At 36.9% G+C, this 20,353-nt stretch overlaps 1 protein-coding gene across 2 annotated transcripts in view; it reads right to left on the bottom strand.

The window, feature by feature from the left end:
• Positions 1-20,353, bottom strand: part of WDR72 (WD repeat domain 72) — a 303,206-nt gene that overhangs the window by 119,708 nt on the left and 163,145 nt on the right. For both annotated transcript variants that reach the window (XM_069098090.1, XM_069098089.1), the window contains exon 16: positions 672-1,483. In XM_069098090.1, coding sequence (XP_068954191.1) covers positions 672-1,483 — 812 coding nt within the window. The remainder of the gene's footprint in view (positions 1-671; positions 1,484-20,353) is intronic.

The following is a 20,353-nucleotide window of genomic DNA, read 5'->3' on the forward strand; positions in this document are numbered from 1 at the left end:
TCAAGATATTTGGTTTCTTGGGGTTTTTTAGAAATAAATAAATGAAAAAGAAACTTCCTTTACTTTTATATGAAGTATGATTGATTTGGTGAGGTCTAAATTTTTTAGAACTTTTTCTTCCAAGATGTGAGTTTAATTTCTAAATAGTCCCATAATTATATTCCTTTATGATCATGAAAAATTAATAACCAAAAATATTTAAAATTAAAAATAGTCAAATCATCAAATTTAACAGCAATTTGTGTGTGTGTGTGTGTGTGTGAGAGAGAGAGAGAAAGAGAGTGAGAGAGAGAGAGAGAGAGAGAGAGAGAGAGAGAGAGAGAGAGAGCACAATACAGTGGAAGGAGTGCTGAACTTGGGGTCAGAAGAACTGATTTCAAATACTGGCTCTTCCTGGAGCTGTCCTCTATCATTTGTATGACTTTGGATAAGTTTTATGCTGTACTCTTTCTAGGTTCAGTTTTATCATTAAATTTTTAGACTCAATGGCATCTAAGGATTCTTTCTGTTCTAATTTTATGATGCAGGTTAATTAAATACATTTTGAATTTATCATATTGATCAATATTTCCCACGAAAAGACAAATTAAGTAGATTTTTTGGTAAATATATCCTCTCTACCAAGCCTGCCCATCACCAAATAGGGGAAAAAGTTCATAAGTACTTCTTACCTGTTAGTTTTGTAGGCCAATTCTAAAGGCATGTTAACTAACTTATTAACTAAAAACAATTTGCTTAAGAGATATAATATAGTGTCTGACCCATGCTTTGAATCACTTTCTAGCTCTCCTATACCATCTGGTTGACTTGGGAGGGCAGCAATGTATTTATTTGACAAATCTAGCACTTTTCTGGAAAATAAGTTGACGAATGAACATCCTTCCTTCATTCCTAGACTGCAAAAGTTCCAACCAGGCAACATCAAAGAGAAGTGATCTTCATTTGAAGCTAATCCTAAAGAAGCTGGACATTGAAGCCTTAAAATATTCAGATGCTGAATGCAAAGATTATCTAAGTCTTTATCTACACCCCATGGCAAGAGGCAGGACAAGAGAAGTTTAGCTGTGTCTATCATGAGGTTGATATCGACTTTTCTTGGTGGTATAAATTGAGCTTTTTTGGAACTTTTCATTTTTTTCTGTCGTCTGATGCCTTCATTTTCTTCAAAGGATTTGCCTGGGTTATCTCCCTGGCTCTGGTTCTCACAAATATTCTTCATTTGCACTTCCCCTGAAATAGACGAGGTGGCAGTTTTACTCCTTTTCAATGCCAGTGGCTTCTTCTCAAAGGTGCTTCTGGCTCTTCTGAGAATGTCACTGCCATGCCATGAGTGGGAGGTGCTAAAGCTGTTGAATTGGGTGGACAGCAGAAGTTCCACAAGATTTTCCAGGTCAAAAAAAAGGACATGAAAGTCAGCGTTGCTCCATTTGCTCTTCACTGGCAACACATTAAATGGACCTGAGAAAGATGAAGCAACTGGGAGCTAACAAGGGAAAAAGAAAAATATGGATGAGTCATAAAGTCATTAAAAACAACAAAAACTGATGAGTCATTAAAATATCCTGTGAAATAACCACAAAAAATTAGACTAATGAACTGCATGACCTTGGTCAAATTAATTAACTGGCATAATTCACTTCCTCCGCTGCAAATTGAATATGGGATCTCTAAGATTCATTTGTAGCTAAGAAATCCTGATTTTGTTTGATGTAGCAAGTTTTCTTTTATTCTAGAAAGACAGTTATGCTAGAGTATTAAATTCCTCATTTATAAAATTCATTTTTAAAAAGAAGGGTAGTTTCCTCTTCAAAACAAAGAAAATGGTGTAGATGGCCCTTGAGGTTCATTCTAGCTCTTGACATGTATGATTTTTACATTCCCCTAAATCAAAAACTCATCTGGAATTTAAACATGCAAATAAACATAAAACATATCAGGTGTTAATACCTATTTAGAAGGCAGGTATGTAAAAAAAAATGCCCAATTCTTTCCCCACCTTTCATGAGGAATTTAGATAGTACTTCAAATTTTGTCACACACTTTACATACATGATCATATTTAACACAGAAACCAGTTTGTTCATTACTGTAAGTATTATTAGAGCAGATAGGTGGTATAGTAGATAGAGTGCTGGGCATGGAATCAGGAAGACCAACCTTCCTAAGTTCAAATCTGGCCTTAGACTAGCTGTGTGACCCCAGGAAAGTCACTTAACCCTGTTTGCCTCAGTTTCCTCATATTGTAAAATGAGCTGGAGAAGGAAATGGCAAACTACTCCAGTATCTTTGCAAAGAAAACCCCAAAATGGGGCCAGAAAAAAGTCAGACATGACTGACACAAATGAACAACATCAGGTTGTATTATGCCAATTTTACACTTGAAAATGAAGCCTAGATGTTAATTAAATGATTTGTCCACTGTCATAAAGGTATTGTTTCAGGCAGGTTTCCAACCCAGGTTTCTGGCTTCCAAGTGTATTCATTAACCTACAGTACCTCCCAAACATGCATGTTCTTCTTTGGCCTAGCTTAGCCACTGAGAATAGAGTTTTTTAACTGTTAGTCAAATAAGAAAAAAAAATACGGAAAGGAATGCCAGCATGAAGGAGAAAACAAGAAATGACTGCTGATAGGTTATATGCTAGGAACATAGGAGGCACTTTAATAGTTTTGGGGTCTTGGGTTCTTTTTTTTTAATGTTGAATATTGAGCAAGCCCCAAGTAAACTGAAATGTTCATCCAGGTAAATAAATTATAAAGTCTTTGAAGGTAGTTTGTATCTCCAGTGCTTGACAGAATGTCTTGAACATAGTAAATACTGAATAAAATGGTCAAAAACTTTGATGGATTTGTGATCTCATCAACATGGTTTCCCCTCTAATGATGCATCTTATAACCCTTTCACATCTGTCCCTCCTGGGCAACTCTTGCTCACTTATTCCCATAATTGTATGACAAAGGGAGCATTAAGTATGCTAGATGGCTTGCTTGTTTTCTCTTCACATCACCTCCACCTATCAGAATCTCCACATCCATCCAAGATCTGTTGGAGTCCATTATCCCTTTGTTGTATCCCTTAAAATGCATTGCCAAACATGAACCATCTAGAACTACAGCCATGTGCTTGCTTTGTTCCTTTTCAGGTACTACTAACTGAGCTGGAAGAAATCAGAAAACCCTACTCATTGGGTCCAGTAAAATTTTACATAATCTAATCTTACTGAAGCCCCACTGAAGCAAGACAATCCATCTAAATCTCCCTAATTGATTGACTATTGTACTCTCTATTATTGTTGTTCCAAATCTTTATATATTTCTTCAACTCTCCCACAGCTACATATTTCCCTGCCTTCTATATTGAGTATCTCTCTTCATACTCCACTGAATAAACTGAGGTCATTTGCCAAAAAGTAGTGCTTTACCATTTTTCATAACATCTTATTACTCAGAAAACTTCCTACCATCTTTTCCTCCATGCACTCTGGACTGGGATAAAGAGGTAGCCCTTCCCTTTCCCAGGATCTCTCTATGTACCTTTAATCTTGTCCCTTCCCATATTTTCCTGTAGATAGCCCAACTAACATCCTCATTTCCTGTCTTATCAACTGGATCCTTTTCTACTGTCTACAAGTATACCCATGACTACCCCATATTATAAAAATTCTCACTATATCTCAGCAGCTGTGATTCTGTCTCTCCTTCCCTTTAGGCCTAATCCTGTTAAGAAATCCACCTACACGAGGTGCCTCTACTTCCTACCCTGACTAAAACCTCTCCAATTTGACTTCTAGCTATCATTCAACTGAAACTGCTCTTTTAAAAGTTATCAATGGTCTCATAATTGCCAAATCTAATGCCTTTTCTCAGTCCTCAATTTTATTGACCTCTGCAGAATCTGACGCTGTTGATCACCCTCTCCTATATAGATTTTCATAATTTTGCTCTCTCCTGGTTCTCCTCCTACATATCTTTCTACTCTTCATTCACCTATTCTGGATTTTCATCCATGAATACTAAATATATGGGCCCCACAAGGCTCTGCTTAGGCTCTGTTCTCTTTTATCTCTACTTTTTGACTTTGTGATCTCTTCAACTCCCCCTGGTTCAATGATCACTTCTATGCAGATGATTCACAAAATCATACTACATGTGTATTTATGTATGTATGTATACGTATAATCTTAGTCCTTCTCCTTAGCTACAGTCACACGTTCACACAAACACACACTCCTTACTCCCTGATTTATGTCAGAAATAATATTTTTTCCATGTTATCTCTTGTAGACTCAAACTCCAAAATTCCCTCTGACTCTTCTTTCTCCCATACCAACCATAACCATAGCAAGGATCAAGTCCTACTTTATGGTTTTCATGTCTACTCCTTTCTATTCTTTCTGTCATTACCTACTCCAGTCCTTAATGGATTCATACTTAGGTGACTGAAATTGCTTGATAATGCATCTACCTATGTCAGTCTGACCATGTCCCTAAAATGATTAAAACCTTTCACTGGCTTCCCTTTTCCTATTACAAACTCCTTTGTCATTTAAGGGTCACCACAATCTGACTCCAATTTAACCCCCCCTCCCCAAACTGAAAACATTAAAAACACAAGTGGTATATTTTGTTTTTAAGTAACTGATGTTCATTGAAAGTAAGAGCTGAAGTACAGCTAGATATTGCAGTGGATAGAGCACCAGCTCTGGAATCTGGAGGCCCTGAGTTCAAATCCAGGCCCAAATGCCCTCAAAAAAATGGGGGGGAAAAGGACCTAACGATAAATACAGAGAAGCATGTAAAAATTATGAACTGATGCAAAGTGAAATAAACAGTCAGAAAAACAAAATACACAATGATTATGTATACCAATGGAAAGAATAAAAACCATAAAATGGTTAAAAATGAATGTTTCAAAATTTCAAAGAACAAGGTCGGTGTTACACAGATGTCAGACTTTTTTTGATTAATTGATCAATTTGGGCAAATGTTTTATTTCTCTTGTTTCTTTTTGAAAAAAAAAGTTTTGGGGGCGGCTAGGTGGCACAGTGAGTAAGAGTATTGGCCTTTGAGTTGGGACGACCTGGGATTGGTTCCAGCCTCAGATACTTAACACCCACACAAAATAACTGGCTGTGTAACCTTGGGCAAGTTACTTAACCCCAATTACTTAAAAAAAAAGTTTTGGTTATATGGGATGTCTCTCTGAGAGGTAAAAAAGGAAGAAATATAGGAGGAACTATCTAGGACTTGTATATAAAAAAAAATTTAAAAAATATACTAATAAAAATCCATTAAAATCCAAAAAGCAATGGGTTCAGAAGACAATGACAGATTTGAGAACTGAATAACTGGTTATGAAATGTGACTTGAGAATGGAATTTGGAGTTCTGGTTGGAGGATGGCTTAAATTATAGAAATGGTAGACTCTTGGGGTGTCTAGGTGGTACAGTGAATAGAGTATCAGCCCTGTAGTCAGGAGGACCTGAGTTCAAATCTGACCTCAGATTGTGGGCAAGTCACTTAACCCCAGTTGCCCTACCTTCTTCCACCAAAAAGCAAAAAAAAAAAATAATAATGGTAGACTCTTGGCCATAACATACACCTAAAAAGAGACTGGGATTTTCCAAATCTGATCTAGTGATCATTAAATGTAAGTCAGAGGGGCGGCCAGGTAGCACAGCGAGTAAGAGCACCAGCTCCAGTGTTAGAATGACCTGGAGATCGAATCCTGGGCTCAGACACTTAGCACCCACCCAGAAACACTTGGCTGTGTAACCTTGAGCAAGTTACTTAACCCCAATTGCTTAGGGGCAGCCAGGTGGCTCAGCGAGTAAGAGCACTGGTTCCAGTGTCGGGATGACCTGGATCAAATCTGGGCTCAGAGACTCAGCACCACACCCAGAAATAACTGGCTTGATAACCTTGAGCAAGTTACTTAACCCTGACTGCTTTAAAAAAAATGTAAGTCAGAGAAATAAGGATAAAACTACCAATATGTATCTTCCAAGCTAGATACCACAGGAACAAAATAGGAAGTTTATAGATTGATACATTTAAAACTGGAAGGCAACTGAGAAGTCATTTAGTATAATTCCTTCATTTTACAGATGAGGAAACTAAAGCCTATAAAAGTTAAATGATTTACTCAAGGTTATACCAGTAGTAAGAAAAAAAAAATGGCTGGCATTTGTAATAAGTTCCTCTTGATTCCAAGGCCTGTGCTTTTTCCATTATGCCATCAGTTCTGTATTAGAAGGTCATGAATTTGAGCCTACATGTAACTGTATATCTGTGGTCTTAGGGTGAGTGTCCATAAAGTTGTAATGGTATGTCACCAGACAGGCTAAAAATGATGATATTTTCAGGCCATGAACATCAGTTACTAAACTGAAGGATTGTGATCTATAATGAGGAAGGAGGTACCCTCATGGAAAAAAAAAAACCTATGGATCCTTGAAATTTTGAAATGAAGCATCCCTGCAACTTGGTAGGATGGTGTAGCTAATCAACTCGTATTTAGTAAATGCCCTTATGTACCAGGCACTGGATATACACAGAAAGGTAAAACAAACAAAAAACAAAACTACCCCCACTGCTTGCAAACAACTATGCACAAAGAAGACATATAAAGGAAAAATTAAGGGGAGTCTCAGAGGAGAGGCACAAAGTTTAAGGAGGACTAGAAAAGGCTTCTTGTGGAAGATACATTAGAATTAAAGTCTCTTGTCTTCCCAAGTAATGCTCTGCTTCCACTACATTAGGATATATCTTATATTCCTCCATATATTAAAATCCTAATGAATGAGCAAAGACTTTCTGCCAAGAAGGATGTACCCAAAATCCCATGTCCTTTTCCCCAACCCTCAACCCAACTCTGCCCTATGGAACAGAGAATCTGGCATCAGTATAGGTCCTCTTTGTTGATGCTGAGCAAGATTTGTTCTGTAAAGTTTGGATGCAATCAAAGGTCCAGACTTGAGGACCTAGAGGGTCACATGTGACCTCAAGGCCACAGATTCCCCACCCTTGGGCAGGCAAAGTCAATGTGGCAGCCATGGCAATGAACCACATGATAAGGTTTATACTCTTCAATGTAGACAAGCACATGGATAGCCTCTCAGACAATAAAATTGCAAGGTATCCCTTATTAAAAAAAAAAAAAACAGAGCAATAACATTGTGACAGCCCCCAATGAAAATCAGTATAACAAGATACATTCATGTTCAGATGAAAGGAAATCTGGTAGAGAACACTGAGGCAAGAAACAATACAGAGCAATGAACAAGTAACAGTCTTTGAAATGGGATATAATCTACTTAAAAGCATAGATTCTTTTTTCTAGGCTTAAAAATGGTAGGACTCTAATAGGTGTTTGCTGAGTCAAAATGGAAACATGAAGATCAACTATCACAGGTATTCTCAACCCTTTGTGTCATGAACTCTTTTGACAATCAGAAGAAGTCAAATTAAGAAATATTTTTCAGAATGTTTTCAATTCATAAAATAAGATGTTATGATTGTAGAGGAAACCATTTCTATTGAAATACAGTTATCAAAATATTTCTAAAATAAGTTCATGACCCCAGTTCAAGAAACCCCGACCCAGACAGAGGGGTAATAAAGACAAGGAGATTGGGAAACAAATCACAGATGTGGGAGGGACACATGATATAGTATTGATGTGGGATTTCAATTATGCAATTATGCAGAGTTCTAAAGCTATTTCTTCTAAAGGCAGAACAATTGATAAATTTGTGACTCAACTTAATGAAAATTCCATTCTTCAAAACATAAAGAAAATAACACCAGGATTGGTTATTTTGGTAGAAATAATGAAAATCTCAGAGGAAAGATTTCACTCCAATTCGAGTTAGACAAGTATAGGTATAATCAAAAAAGCAAATTTTTTTTTTAAATCAAAAGAAATTATAAGCAGGATCTGGTGGCCTAGAATTCTACAAGGGAAATTGGCCAAAAACTTGGGAAGCTATCGAGAATAAAATGCTAAGGATGAGTTATTCCAGGGAGGAAAGATCAACGGGAATATTTTAAAGAGATCTATATGGGGGCACAAACAACTTAGCTTTTTTATTTGTTTTTTTTTTAAAGGATAGAAGATGGAAGCTGTGTCAGGTCACAGATGATAGAAGATGAACACAAAATAGTAACCTGGTCCTAGAAGGCTATAATGATGAGCACTGATGCCCAGAATGACCTGAGGTTGGAGATAGATATAAAGGATGAAAACAATGACTGGAGCCATTTCATTGTCCAGGAATTATTATCTGGGCAAGAGGAAGATTGAAGAATGAATATGCCCATGCCCAGGGTAGATAGTAATATGAAAGATGACTGAATGAAGGCTGAATTACAAAATCACAGGATGTCCAAGTTGTAAGGGACCTCATTCAGTTGTCACCCAAGTCCGATGTATCTGAAAACAAACCATCTTTATAATACAATAGATAAGTTGCCATCTGATTTCTGAACCTGTTGGTGGCTACTAAGAGAGAGAGAAATACCGCAGGACTGAACACAGTTCGGTTCAATGTTCTCTTAATTTTCAAGAAAGATATTAGAATAGAGTTTTTAAGGTATATACCCCTGAGCTGGACCTCAATCAGTGGCAAGATTCTGGAACAGATAGTAAAGGGCATCAGGGAATTTTGATTTGTGATCAATTAGAAAGGGAAACAGTAAACACTAAAAGCCAAGGTGGCTCTTTTAAAAATAGGTCATGCCAGAGGAAACCCATTTCCTTTTTTGACAAGATTACTAGGCTTACAACTTGGGAGAATGCTATAGCTACAGCATACAGGAATTTAAGCAAAACATTTTTCAAAATCACTGTCATTCTTATAGACAAGATAAAAATGGCTAGACTATTTGGGAATATTCAATTTTTTTGAATGAACAAATACAAAATATAGACATTAATGGGTCAATGTAAGCTTGGAAGGAAGATTCTTAAAAAGTAATTCAGAGTCTCTAGTCTTCTGGAGTTCACTATTTTTGATCACTGATGTGAATGGAAGTATAAAAATCAGGGGCGGCTAGGTAGCGCAGTGAGTAGAGTGCTGGCCCTGGAATCAGGAGGACCTGGCCTCAGGTCCTCCTGAGGATCTGGCCTCAGATACTTAACACAAACCAAAAAAAAAAAAAAGAATAAAAATCAGAGATCACATTAGTCTGAGAGGGAGAGATAACACATTGAATGACTGCCTATTAGACATCTCAAATGGAAGGGCTCACAAAAATCTTGAACTAAACATGTACACAACTGAACTTTGGGGGATTATCTTTTCCCCCAAACTCTCCTCTCTTCTGAACTTCTCGATTACTATCAAGGGCACCATCATGTTCCCAGTGATTGAGGCTCACAACCTTAGGTGTCTTCATTCACATCTTCCCACAACCCCCCCCTCCCCATCTCCCATATCCAATCAGTTACCAAATCCTGTCAATTCTACCTTTGTAACATCTCTTATATACTCTCTTCTTTCCTCTAACACCAGAAAACTCTGGTGCAGGACCTTGTCACCCTGCCTATTGAAATAGCCCTTTGATTGCTCTCCAAGTCTTGTCTTTGCCCACTCTAGTCCATCTTTCAATCTGCTATCAAATTGATCTTCCTAAAATACAGATGGACAATATTTCCCCCTCAAACTCCCCATTCAATAAATTCTAATGGTTCACTACTAACTCTAGGATCTAATAAAAATCCTCTATCAGGTTTTTAAAACACTTCATAACATGGCCCTTCTCTTACCTTTATAATCTTACACTTACTCCTCTGCACATAACTTGTAATCCAGTGACACTAGTCTCCTTGCTGTCCCTAAAAGATGACATACCATCTCCTAATTCTAAGCATTTTCAATAGCTGCTTTCTAAACCTGAACTCCCCTTTATCATCTCCATCTCCTGTCTTCCCTAACTTCTTCTAGGTCCCAGAAAAAGCAACTTCTGTAAGTAGCCTCTCCTGTTCCCACTTAAAGTTAGTGCCTTCTCTCTGAAATGATCTACAATGTATCCTGCATGTATGCATGTATATGTATAGATAAATACATGCACACACACACACATATATACACACATACATATATATGTATATATAGTTTGTACACTTTTGTTTGCTTCTTGTCTTCCCTGTTAGATTGTGAGGTCTTTGAGAGCAGGCACCACTTTTAGTTTCTTTTTTATCTCCATTGCTTATACCATGCCTAGGACACAGTAGGTACTTAATAGATGCTTGTTGATTTTACTAAGTCAGGTTGAAAATAGTTTCGCAGGATAGTAAAATGGGTTAAATTTAATTATATGAAATTTGATAGTAACACGTTAAAACACTTACATTTGTTTTAAAGAATCAACCAGGTCAGTATAGCTAGGGCTAGACAACTTTATGTGAAAATGATTTGGAGTTTTTAGTAAACATTAAGTTAAATATATGTCACTGTGATGACAGGTTGGTTAAACAAAATCATGTGATGAAAAAAAAGTGAGTGTCCATAAATTAGAGTATAGCTAAATAAAGTCTGGTATATGAATGTAGTGGTATATTACTATATCTTAAGAAATGAGGGGAAAAAGACGGTTTCAGAGAGACCTGGGAAGACTTAAGTGAGCTGATGCATTGAGCACAAAGAGAAAAATTTATATAATAATAACAGCAATGGAAAGAAAAATCACTTTCAAAGACTTAAGAATAATGATCAATGTAATGACCACTATGACTTCAAAAGACTGATGAAAAAGCATGTTTCTACAAACTTCTTCTGATGGAGAAGCGATGGACTCAAGATGTAGAATCATAAATGAATTTTCAGAAACGGACAATATGTGAACTTGTTTTATTTGACTGTATTTAAGAGTTTCAAGGAAGGACTTCTATAGGGTATATGGGTGGAGAGAGGAGAGGGATTCATAAAGGAGTGGATAGCAATGATGGTGACCTGAGACCATCTTATGTGATGATGATTAAAGAAACTACAGATGTTTAGGTTGGAGAAGAGAAGATGGGGCAGAGTCCACAAAATCTGCCTTCAAGGATTTGGTTACCAGGGCTATCATGGGGGAAAGAGACTGGATTTGTTCTGCTTGGTGTCAAAGGATAGAACTACGAGTGATGGTCCAGATTTCATTTTGAGGTGAGGAAAATATTCCTAGCAATTAAAGGTGAATAAAATTTTAGTAGCTTATCTCCAGAAATAAGAAGTTTTCCTTCACTAGAGGTCTTAAAGGGGAGATTGGATGACCACTTTTGAGGAAATCCCTTTGAAGTACTGATTGAATTAGAAAAGACTAGATAAACTTTAAAATAATGTGAGTGACTTACCTGTCCAGTCTCCTTCTACACCACTATTCTTTATGTGATCTATGTTTTAGCTAGACGGACTAGCTTATGTCTAATATTGTCCTGCCTTCCCCAATGAATTCCCCAATACTTGGAATGTACGCACTTCTCACATCCCCCATTTAAAATCCTTCTTCTTTTCCAAGGCACAATTCACATGCCAGCTTTGCCTCATCTCCCCAAAGTTAATGGAATCTCACCCTCCTCAATTTACCTAGAGCACTGTCAGGATTTCTTCTTTGTCCCTACTGTCTTTATACCTTGCATCCTTCATATTTGTGTACACATTGAGAATCCCCTTTAGAGAATAAGTCTCTTGAGAGCAGAGGTAATGTTATTTGTAATCCAAAAATCACTGGCACCTAGTATGGCATTTTATACAAATTAGGCACTGATAAATATTTGTTGAATTGAATTCTTTAACACCTGTCATTCACCTTATATAAGCCCATCTTATTTGTTCAACTCCACTACTGGCTCTGTGAGGGCCAGGAGTCTGTTTCTGCTTCTTTGACCCTGTACATTGAACATATGCACCACCCTCCCCCCATGCCCATCACCACACATAGCACAGTGCTATGCAGCAAGTGAGCATTGAATAAATACTTATTAAACTTATTGAAAAAGTGGCAGAATGGAGTAAGGAAATGCTTGTAAAATTGAATGGAAAAGATTTTGATCAAATCAGTTTTGATTTGCACTTCTTTAATTTCAGAAAGAAAGCATTCTTCCATATAGTTATTAACAGTTTGTAATTCTGGTTTTGAGGGCCATTTGTTCATATCCTCTCACCATTCATCTAATGTAGTTTCATTTTATACCCTGAAAATTGGCAAAGATGACAAAATATGGGAATAGTTAATGCTTAGGGATTATGGGAAGACAGATACAGTAGAACATAGTGGGTGAAGCTGTGAATCAATACAACCATTTTGAAAAGCAATCTAGAATTATATAAATTAAATGACTCAAAAATACCCATACCCTCTAAGAGATTCCATTACTTATATACACCAAGCAGGACAATGATTTAAAATCAAGTTGCCATATATGCTAAAATATTATTAGTACCATTGGTGTGTGTGTGTGTGAGAGAGAGAGAGAGACAGAGACAGAGACAGAGAAAGCAAAGAATTGGAAGCAACGCAGAGGCTTACTGACTAGAGGTTTAATAAAATGTGGTATATTAATAAAATGGAATACAATTAAACTATAAGAAATGATGAATACGACAGAGAAGCTTGCAAAAACCTACATGAACTGATGAAGAGTGAAGTAAGCAGACTGAAGAAAACAATATACATAATGACGGCACAACAATGTTAACAGAAAGAACAACTATATGAACAAAAATTTAAAATTAATATTGCAAAATTGTAAAGAACATGCATGGCTCTGAAGATGATATGAGAAGAAACTTCCATCTCACCCCTCTGTGGAAGTGGGAGGTCCACTACTATTGTATATTGAACATATTTTCAAACTTTTTCAATAGATTGGATAGTTATGCTGATTTTTGCCCTTCTTTTTTCTTTAAAAAAGATCATTTGCTATAGGAGATTGGCTGGGAGAAGGAGGAAGAAGGAATAGGGGAAACTATGATGATGTAAAAAACCAAAATATATTATTAAAAACTTGTTTTGGCAAAGAAAAAGATTCAGATGATTATGCAGAAAAGTCAAGCCATTTTACAGATAAAAAAAAAAAAACCAAGACCCATAGTACCTTGAATAACTGAATGCCCTATACTAATGAAACCTCAGGTCCAGTAAAAAATAAATGAACAATTAAAAAAATTGAATGCCTTCGCCTGTAGAAATAAGAAAAGCTCTGAACTAAGAATAAAATATATACACATTCAAAGTAAATAACTTGGGAGGTTGTGTGCAAATTCTAAAGATAATGAGATTGCTTGAGATCTTTTTTGGAGCATCTTATTTAGATTTAGCTTAGGAGGTACTAAAGAAAACCAGCTTCCATACCTTCATTTCATGCCCAAATGGTATTGCTCAGCTTGATAACTAACATGTCTTGCAGACTTGGTCCTAAATGACTTCTGGTTATTTGAAAAATCGAATCCACCCCCAAAGGATAAATATCTGCCCACACTGAGGGCACTAAAAAGGGATACATGGTGCTCAGCACAGTCAGAACTCAATAAATGTTTATTGAATTGTAATAAATTGAAAGGAATGCACTACAGGCTCTGACAGTCTGTCTAAAGCAGTTCCAAATGTGTTGGGCAATGGCAGTTCCATACTGCCAAGTGTGATAAGTCTCCAACATGACTGACGTAAAAAGGACAGGACTTATACTTGTGTGACAGGTTTTCTCTGGGTTTTTTTTAGGGTTTTTTTTTTCAAATTAGTCATATAACTTTATATTTTAAACACTTGCCATACCATAAAAATACATTAAAGCAAAGTTTTCCTTTAGGAAAAAGGAGAAATTATTTCAAAAGTGGCAAATTATAGATGACTGAATCAGAAAAGTGTTAAAGCAGAAAATTTAATCTAGCATTTAGGTCAGGCCTAAAGCAAAGTGATTTTACAAAACCTTTATTTTGCAAAATCAGTATTTTTTTTTCTTTCTATGTTAACAAAATATTTATTCTAGCTAATAGATACCATGATTTGACCAAAAGATATGCTAAAAAAGAAGGTGGGCTAGTTAGCTAGAGAGTGTGGACAATAGTCTGATAATAGTATAAACTACAACTTTAATAGTACTATAAGGTTTCTCATTTGATCTTCATAATAACCCTGTCAAATACAATTCTAAAATACCCATTTTACCATACTGCTTTGCTCATAGAGTACAGTGCTTTCTTTGATGCAGACACATCATGCTACAAGGCACTGTATTACATAAGCAAAGCTTAAAAGAAATGTAAAGTGCACAAATTTAGAGACTTCTCTACTCCAAAAATATTCCAAAATGTTCACAGAATGACTTTTTGTGTTAGCCAAAAACTGGAAACAAATTGGGAGCCCGGTAAGGGGGAAATAGTCATATAAACTGAGGTATGTGAATGAATTATGCATTATTTTGCAGGGGAAAATGACAAATGAGGAATTCAAGGAATCATGGAAAGATTTATCAGAATTGATACAAAATGAATTGAGTAGAACCAGAAAAACAATGACTTATGTTTTTGAAAAACAATGTTAATGAAAAATCACTGAAAGGAAGAAAAACTGAATAATCATAAAAGCTAATAATTTTCCTACAGAATAGATAATGAAACATTTCTTCTTGGCAGAAAAGTGAAAGACTACTAGGGCAGGGTATTATATATATATTGCCAAGGAGGTCCAGTGTGTCAGATATTTTTCTTTATTTTTCTTTCTTCGATAAAAATTCCTGGTTAGGAAGAGTATTTCTGGGAATTACAAATGGCATCAATAAAACATACATATACATATATATACACATACATACACACATATATATAAATGTATACATATATATGCATATAATTTTAAAAACGCTGATATTGGAGTTTTGAAAACACTATCTATCATCATGTCAGGTTGAAAACAGACAGCATACATACATATAAAATCTCAGTTACTCACATGTTATAAACTATGTGTATGGATAATCACACATCAGGGATGGCATGGGGAGATTCCTTAAATAGGAAGCAAGGTTGCAGTCAATAACATCTAACATCTCCTCTAAATTTAAGAGGCTACAACTTGAATAATCAGCACTTAAGACTACATTTTTATCAGACTCTGTAGTTAAATTTTAATCCATTTAAATGCATGTATATATCAAATAATACATTGACTTCTTCCCTCAAACTTTAGGTTTTGAAATGGTCTGATACTATCATTTCTTAATCCCAGATCTAGAGCAAGGATTACTTAAAGTCATCTAATTCAATCCTTTCATTATACCGTGTTTCCCCGATAATAAGACACTGTCTTATTAATTTTTTGGACAGAAAAACACCAGAGGGCTTATTTTCAGGGGAGGGCTTATTTTAATGAACATTGACAGCAATTTTAATAAACAGGTAAATGTGAACAAAAAAATGTACCTTTATTCAATAAGCAAATCACTGGGGAAGAACAGGATGACGCGCTCACTGATGCAGCTCTGATTGGACGCAGCTCGGAGCGCGGTGTGCGTTTCAGGGGAGGGGGGGACGGTGCATACAGAGGGTACTATAGTGTAGCGTGTAGCACAGGGGATCACCTTCACTACAGTAGCAATCTCAATAAGGCTTATTTTCGGGGGAGGGCTTATTTTAGAGGAATCTTACACAGTAAGGGGAGGGCTTATTTTCGGGATAGGTCTTATTATCGGGGAAACACGGTATATATGAGAAACTGAGACCCAAAAAGGATAAGTGATTTGCCCAAGGTCACACTGTAGCAAGCACCAGAGGTGTGAGATTAAGTAAGTTCCACTGACTCCAGACCCAATGCTCTTTCCACCATACCATGTTGTACTGATGAAGCTTAAGGAAATTCAAAAAAGTCACATTACAATAAAATTAGTATATTATGGTTTATCAAGTCATAACAACAAACTTTATTACACCGAGTCAAAAATTCTAATAAATGATTTAGTTACAATGAGGATTTCCAACAATTAATAGACTATAATAAATACTTTATGTTTAGTGTCTGTATGTATATTACACCCATCTCTAATTAAAAAAAAAACAACCAAAAACCCAACCCTCATCTAACTGTTATTAGGTGCTATTTGCATGGCACTTTCCATGAGCTGTTTCATTACCTGAATTTCTAAAATTTTCTAAGAAAGATCACATTTTTTTCTTCTATTTCCTCTAAGCCTTAGCATTTTTCCCAACTTTTTTTTTTTAACAACCCTTGAGGCTACTCTGACCCAAGCAGTTGCTTGGTGAAGCTACTGAGGGAGTTCTGCTTGTTGTCAGGGAATTGAGGGGATGTACTCTAGACACAGCCATCCTTCCCCTCCTTCCTCAATTCTTGGGGAGTTGGCTCATAAAGTCGCAAAAGAAAATCTGCATATGAAAGTGCAACAGCAGGTGGGGAGGAGAAGAGAAAAGAGCTGAGCCCTACACAATGCCTTTGTCCTGAGGGCAAAGACCTTTGGAAAGTATTATAGAGGGAGAGAAAGTGTGAAGGGTAAATCCCAGATGGTCGGCAAACATTTTGCCTTTCAAGTCTTCTAACTCCTCCCCACAAAAAGTACCCAGAGGATAATGCAGGTGGGGAGGGTGGGGGGGAATCATCCTAACTGCCCTCCAACCCAAAACATATTTTTACAAGGTAGAGAAACCTAGAAGAAAAAAAGTGTGAGATGTGTGCACATTTCCTTCAAATCAAGATGGCAGACTACTCCATTAGTTTCTTTCCCTCTTTGGGCACTTAGAGAACACACAGTGTTGATGCTTCATTCAGAAAGACCAAAAGACTTAACAATCCCCTGCTTCAGCTCCAGCCTTGAAGTGGGAATATAGATTCAAGCAATTTTCTTATTATTACAAAAAATCTTCTGACAAAAATGATGAATGGATATTACGTGAGATACATCATAAAATGATTAGAAGTATGCAAACTACCCTAAATATAAAGCTGTCAGGAAAACAATTTCTTTACTGATTTTTTTAAAAAAGTTTCATTATGTTTGATATGCTTATCACTTCAAAATATTTTATGAGAAGAGCTAGGAAAATGAATTCCCTGCCCCAAAGTGTGTGTGTGTGTGTGTGTGTGTGTGGGGGGGGGGAGCGGTTTCCAACAATTACTTATGCCATTAGAGTTGGCTGATGTTGGGTTATTTTTGCTGAGCTATTTTCCCCTTTATTTTTTAGTTTTTGTTAAAAGTAATGGCTTGGGTAGGGAAGGAGTATATAAACATACACATGTACACATGGACATATATTCACAGGATTATAGACTGAGCTGGTCATAATGTCCAATCCCCTTTTTTTTTTTTTTTGCTTTTTGGGGGGCAATTGGGGTTAAGTCACTTGCCCGAGGCTAGCTTTTATGTGAAGTGTCTGAGGCCAGATTTGAACTCAGGTCCTCCTGACTCCAGGGCCAGTGCTCTATTCACTGCGCCATCTAGCCTCCCCCACCAATCCCCTTATTTTAGAGTCAATTGAGGCCCTTTAAGTATCATGGGTTGCATAGCTAATAAGTGAGAGGCAATATTTGAACTCAAAGCTTCCTGATTCTAAATTCAGGATTCTATCTACTACAACATAATACCTGAAATGTTAGATGAAAAAAACATCTGCTGAGTGGCCCCACTCTCCATCAGTGTCATATCTAACTTTTAAAGTTGTTGTTACTGCTCAGTTGTGTCCAACTCTTTATGGCCCCACTTGGGGGGTTTTCTTGGTGAAGATACTGGAGTAGTTTCCCATTTCCAACTTCAGTTCATCTTACAGATGAGGAAACTGAGGCAAACAGGTTTATGTTACTTGCCTAGGTTCAAACAGCTAGTAAGTGTCTCAGGCTAGATTTGAATTCATCAAGAAGAAACTTTCTGACTCCGAGCCCAGCACCCTATCCATTGTGCCACCTAGTATAAATTCTAGGAAGCCTTGGACTTTGATTTTTCTTTTTCACAAAATCATGGCAGTTAAAAGGACCTTAAAAGTCATCTTGTTCATATAATGATGGTTTCAAAGCTAAAAGTTGCCTTAGAGGATTCAATCTATCTATTATCAATAAATTCATTAAGCATGTATTATGTGTCAGACTCTGTGCTTAGCAATGAAGGATACAATTAACACTTTGAGGTTTACAAAACACTTAACATACAGAATTTCATTTGATCTTTACAACAAACTTATGAAGTGATTACTATTATTATCCTCACTTTACCTATATATAAATTGATGCTGAAAAAGGTTAGGTCAGGGACGGGAACCTGTGGCTCTCTAGATCCTCAAGTGTAGCACTAAATGGATTCAGTCGAAGGATTGCACTTGAGGACCTAGAGGACCACAATGTGGCTTTGAGGCCACAGTTTCTCTATCCTAGATTAGGTGAACTGCTCAGGATCACACAACTAGTTAGTATTTAAGGTAGGGTTTGAACTCATATCTCCCTGGCTCAACTTGGCTGTCTCTGTCTATTTTCCACTACTGACTTATCTGCCAGAAACCATTCTTCATGCCTGAAATGTACTTCTCCCCCATCTCCATCTCTCAAAATCTTTGACTTACTTCATATTTTATCTCTGTTATTATCTCCTCTATGAAGCCTTTTCTTGAACACAATTCAATTGAGTCTAATAAATATGCATTAGAAGTACAACTATATATGTACACAAGTTAAGTGACTTGCCCAAAGGTCACACCACAGCTAGTTGTTGTGCTGGTTGTTAGGGATCTCTAGACAAAAAGCAAAACAAAATACATAAAACCAGTCTCTACCACCAAGGAGTTTAATTACAGTTATCCCTTCCACATGGCCAGCATTAAGCGCACAGTGCCCCTGTGATCTGGGAAATCTGTGTAATGTTTGTCGGCCCTCCCTTTGTACCAGAGAAGTTGGAATGTTTTCTTTTTTCTTTTATAGAGTTTTCACAGTACCTTATTATAAAATTTGGGTTAAGTACTTGTTCATAGGCTCTGCGATGGCCTTCACAGGTCATCTGAAGCTTCCACAAAATTTGCCCCAAATTGCCATATGGCAAGGCATGGCAGCTGAGATGGCTGCACAGTGCAAGGCACTCAACACTGGGCTTCGAGTCAGGAAGACATGAGCTGAAAGCCAGCCTCCAATGCTTATTTATTTCTGTGACCCTGGGCAAGTCAGTTAACCTCTTTTTCAGGTTCCTCAAGTGTAAAATAAGAAAAACAAGAGCACCTACCTTCCAGGGTTGCTGTGAGGATCAAATAGCCACAGATAATATTTATAAAGTGGTTACTTTAGTGCCTGGCACATAATAGGCTCAATATCAATGACTTAATTATCATTACCAACATGCACGCACTTATCTGTGTATGTGATATAAAGCCAGGAAAATATAAGTTCCTTGAGGGAAGTGAGTTTCACTTTTTATTTTTAATCTACAGCACACTGCACATCTACCTTTCATGTAGTAGGCACTTAATAAGTATCTGTTGAATTGTCTTCATTCATTGTACGGCCCTGAACTAATTATGCAATGGGATCTCCTTTGCTATACCTCAAATACCCTGCCCTTCCCTCTTTGCCTGTTGAAAACCTAGCTATCTTTAAATTGCAACTCAAAAGTCACCTTTTCCCTGAAGCTTTCCAGATTCCTGCCTCAGCTCTCACAACAGCACTGTTTTATAACTCTCTAATGAATTTATTGGGTTGTCAGGTCTTTATATTAGTGTCTTATACTATTAGACTATAAGCCCCTTGAGTAGCTCACAGGAGTCTTCAATAATAGCTTTAGTGCTAGAAGGGATATTAGAGATCATCCTGTACCACACCTTCCAATGATTAAAAAGTGACTTGCACCAAGTCCTTAGCACAATGGCACATCTAGATTCCAAACTCAGGACCTGAAAGCCCAATGCCCAATCTCTCTCCATTGTACCAGGCTGCTGATTAGATAATAGTTTTGAAATATCGGTTACTTACAGAAATATAATGACTTAATTATTGGTACCCAGAAGCCATGTCTGGTACTCCAAAAAGAACTATTGCTGATACCTGGGATATGAAGACCTGGGGGACCCTAACTTTCCCTAGAAGGCTAAGAAGTGCTCTGAACCTCCTCAGCAGGAATTCGTAATGGATTTTCCCATAAAGAAAACATTTTAAGTGATGGATGGGTGTAGTGAAACAGTATTAAAATTGTACTTCAGGTACATTATGGGTTAAGTAGGTTTTTGTGAACTGACTTGAAACCTAATCACCATTTATAACATTACTTCTGTGAGAAAATAGGCTGTGAGTTTCAAACAGCCTACTTAGAAATGAACTTTGAGAACAAACTCATATCCTTAAGCTGAAGGGAGGCTACCTGTATATCTTTTATAACCTCAATTTGTCCACTGAT

Source organism: Petaurus breviceps, unplaced genomic scaffold (genome assembly GCF_028583685.1).
Source record: "Petaurus breviceps papuanus isolate PSGF00001 unplaced genomic scaffold, PetGlider_PUasm1.0 37, whole genome shotgun sequence".
NCBI lineage: Eukaryota > Metazoa > Chordata > Mammalia > Diprotodontia > Petauridae > Petaurus > Petaurus breviceps.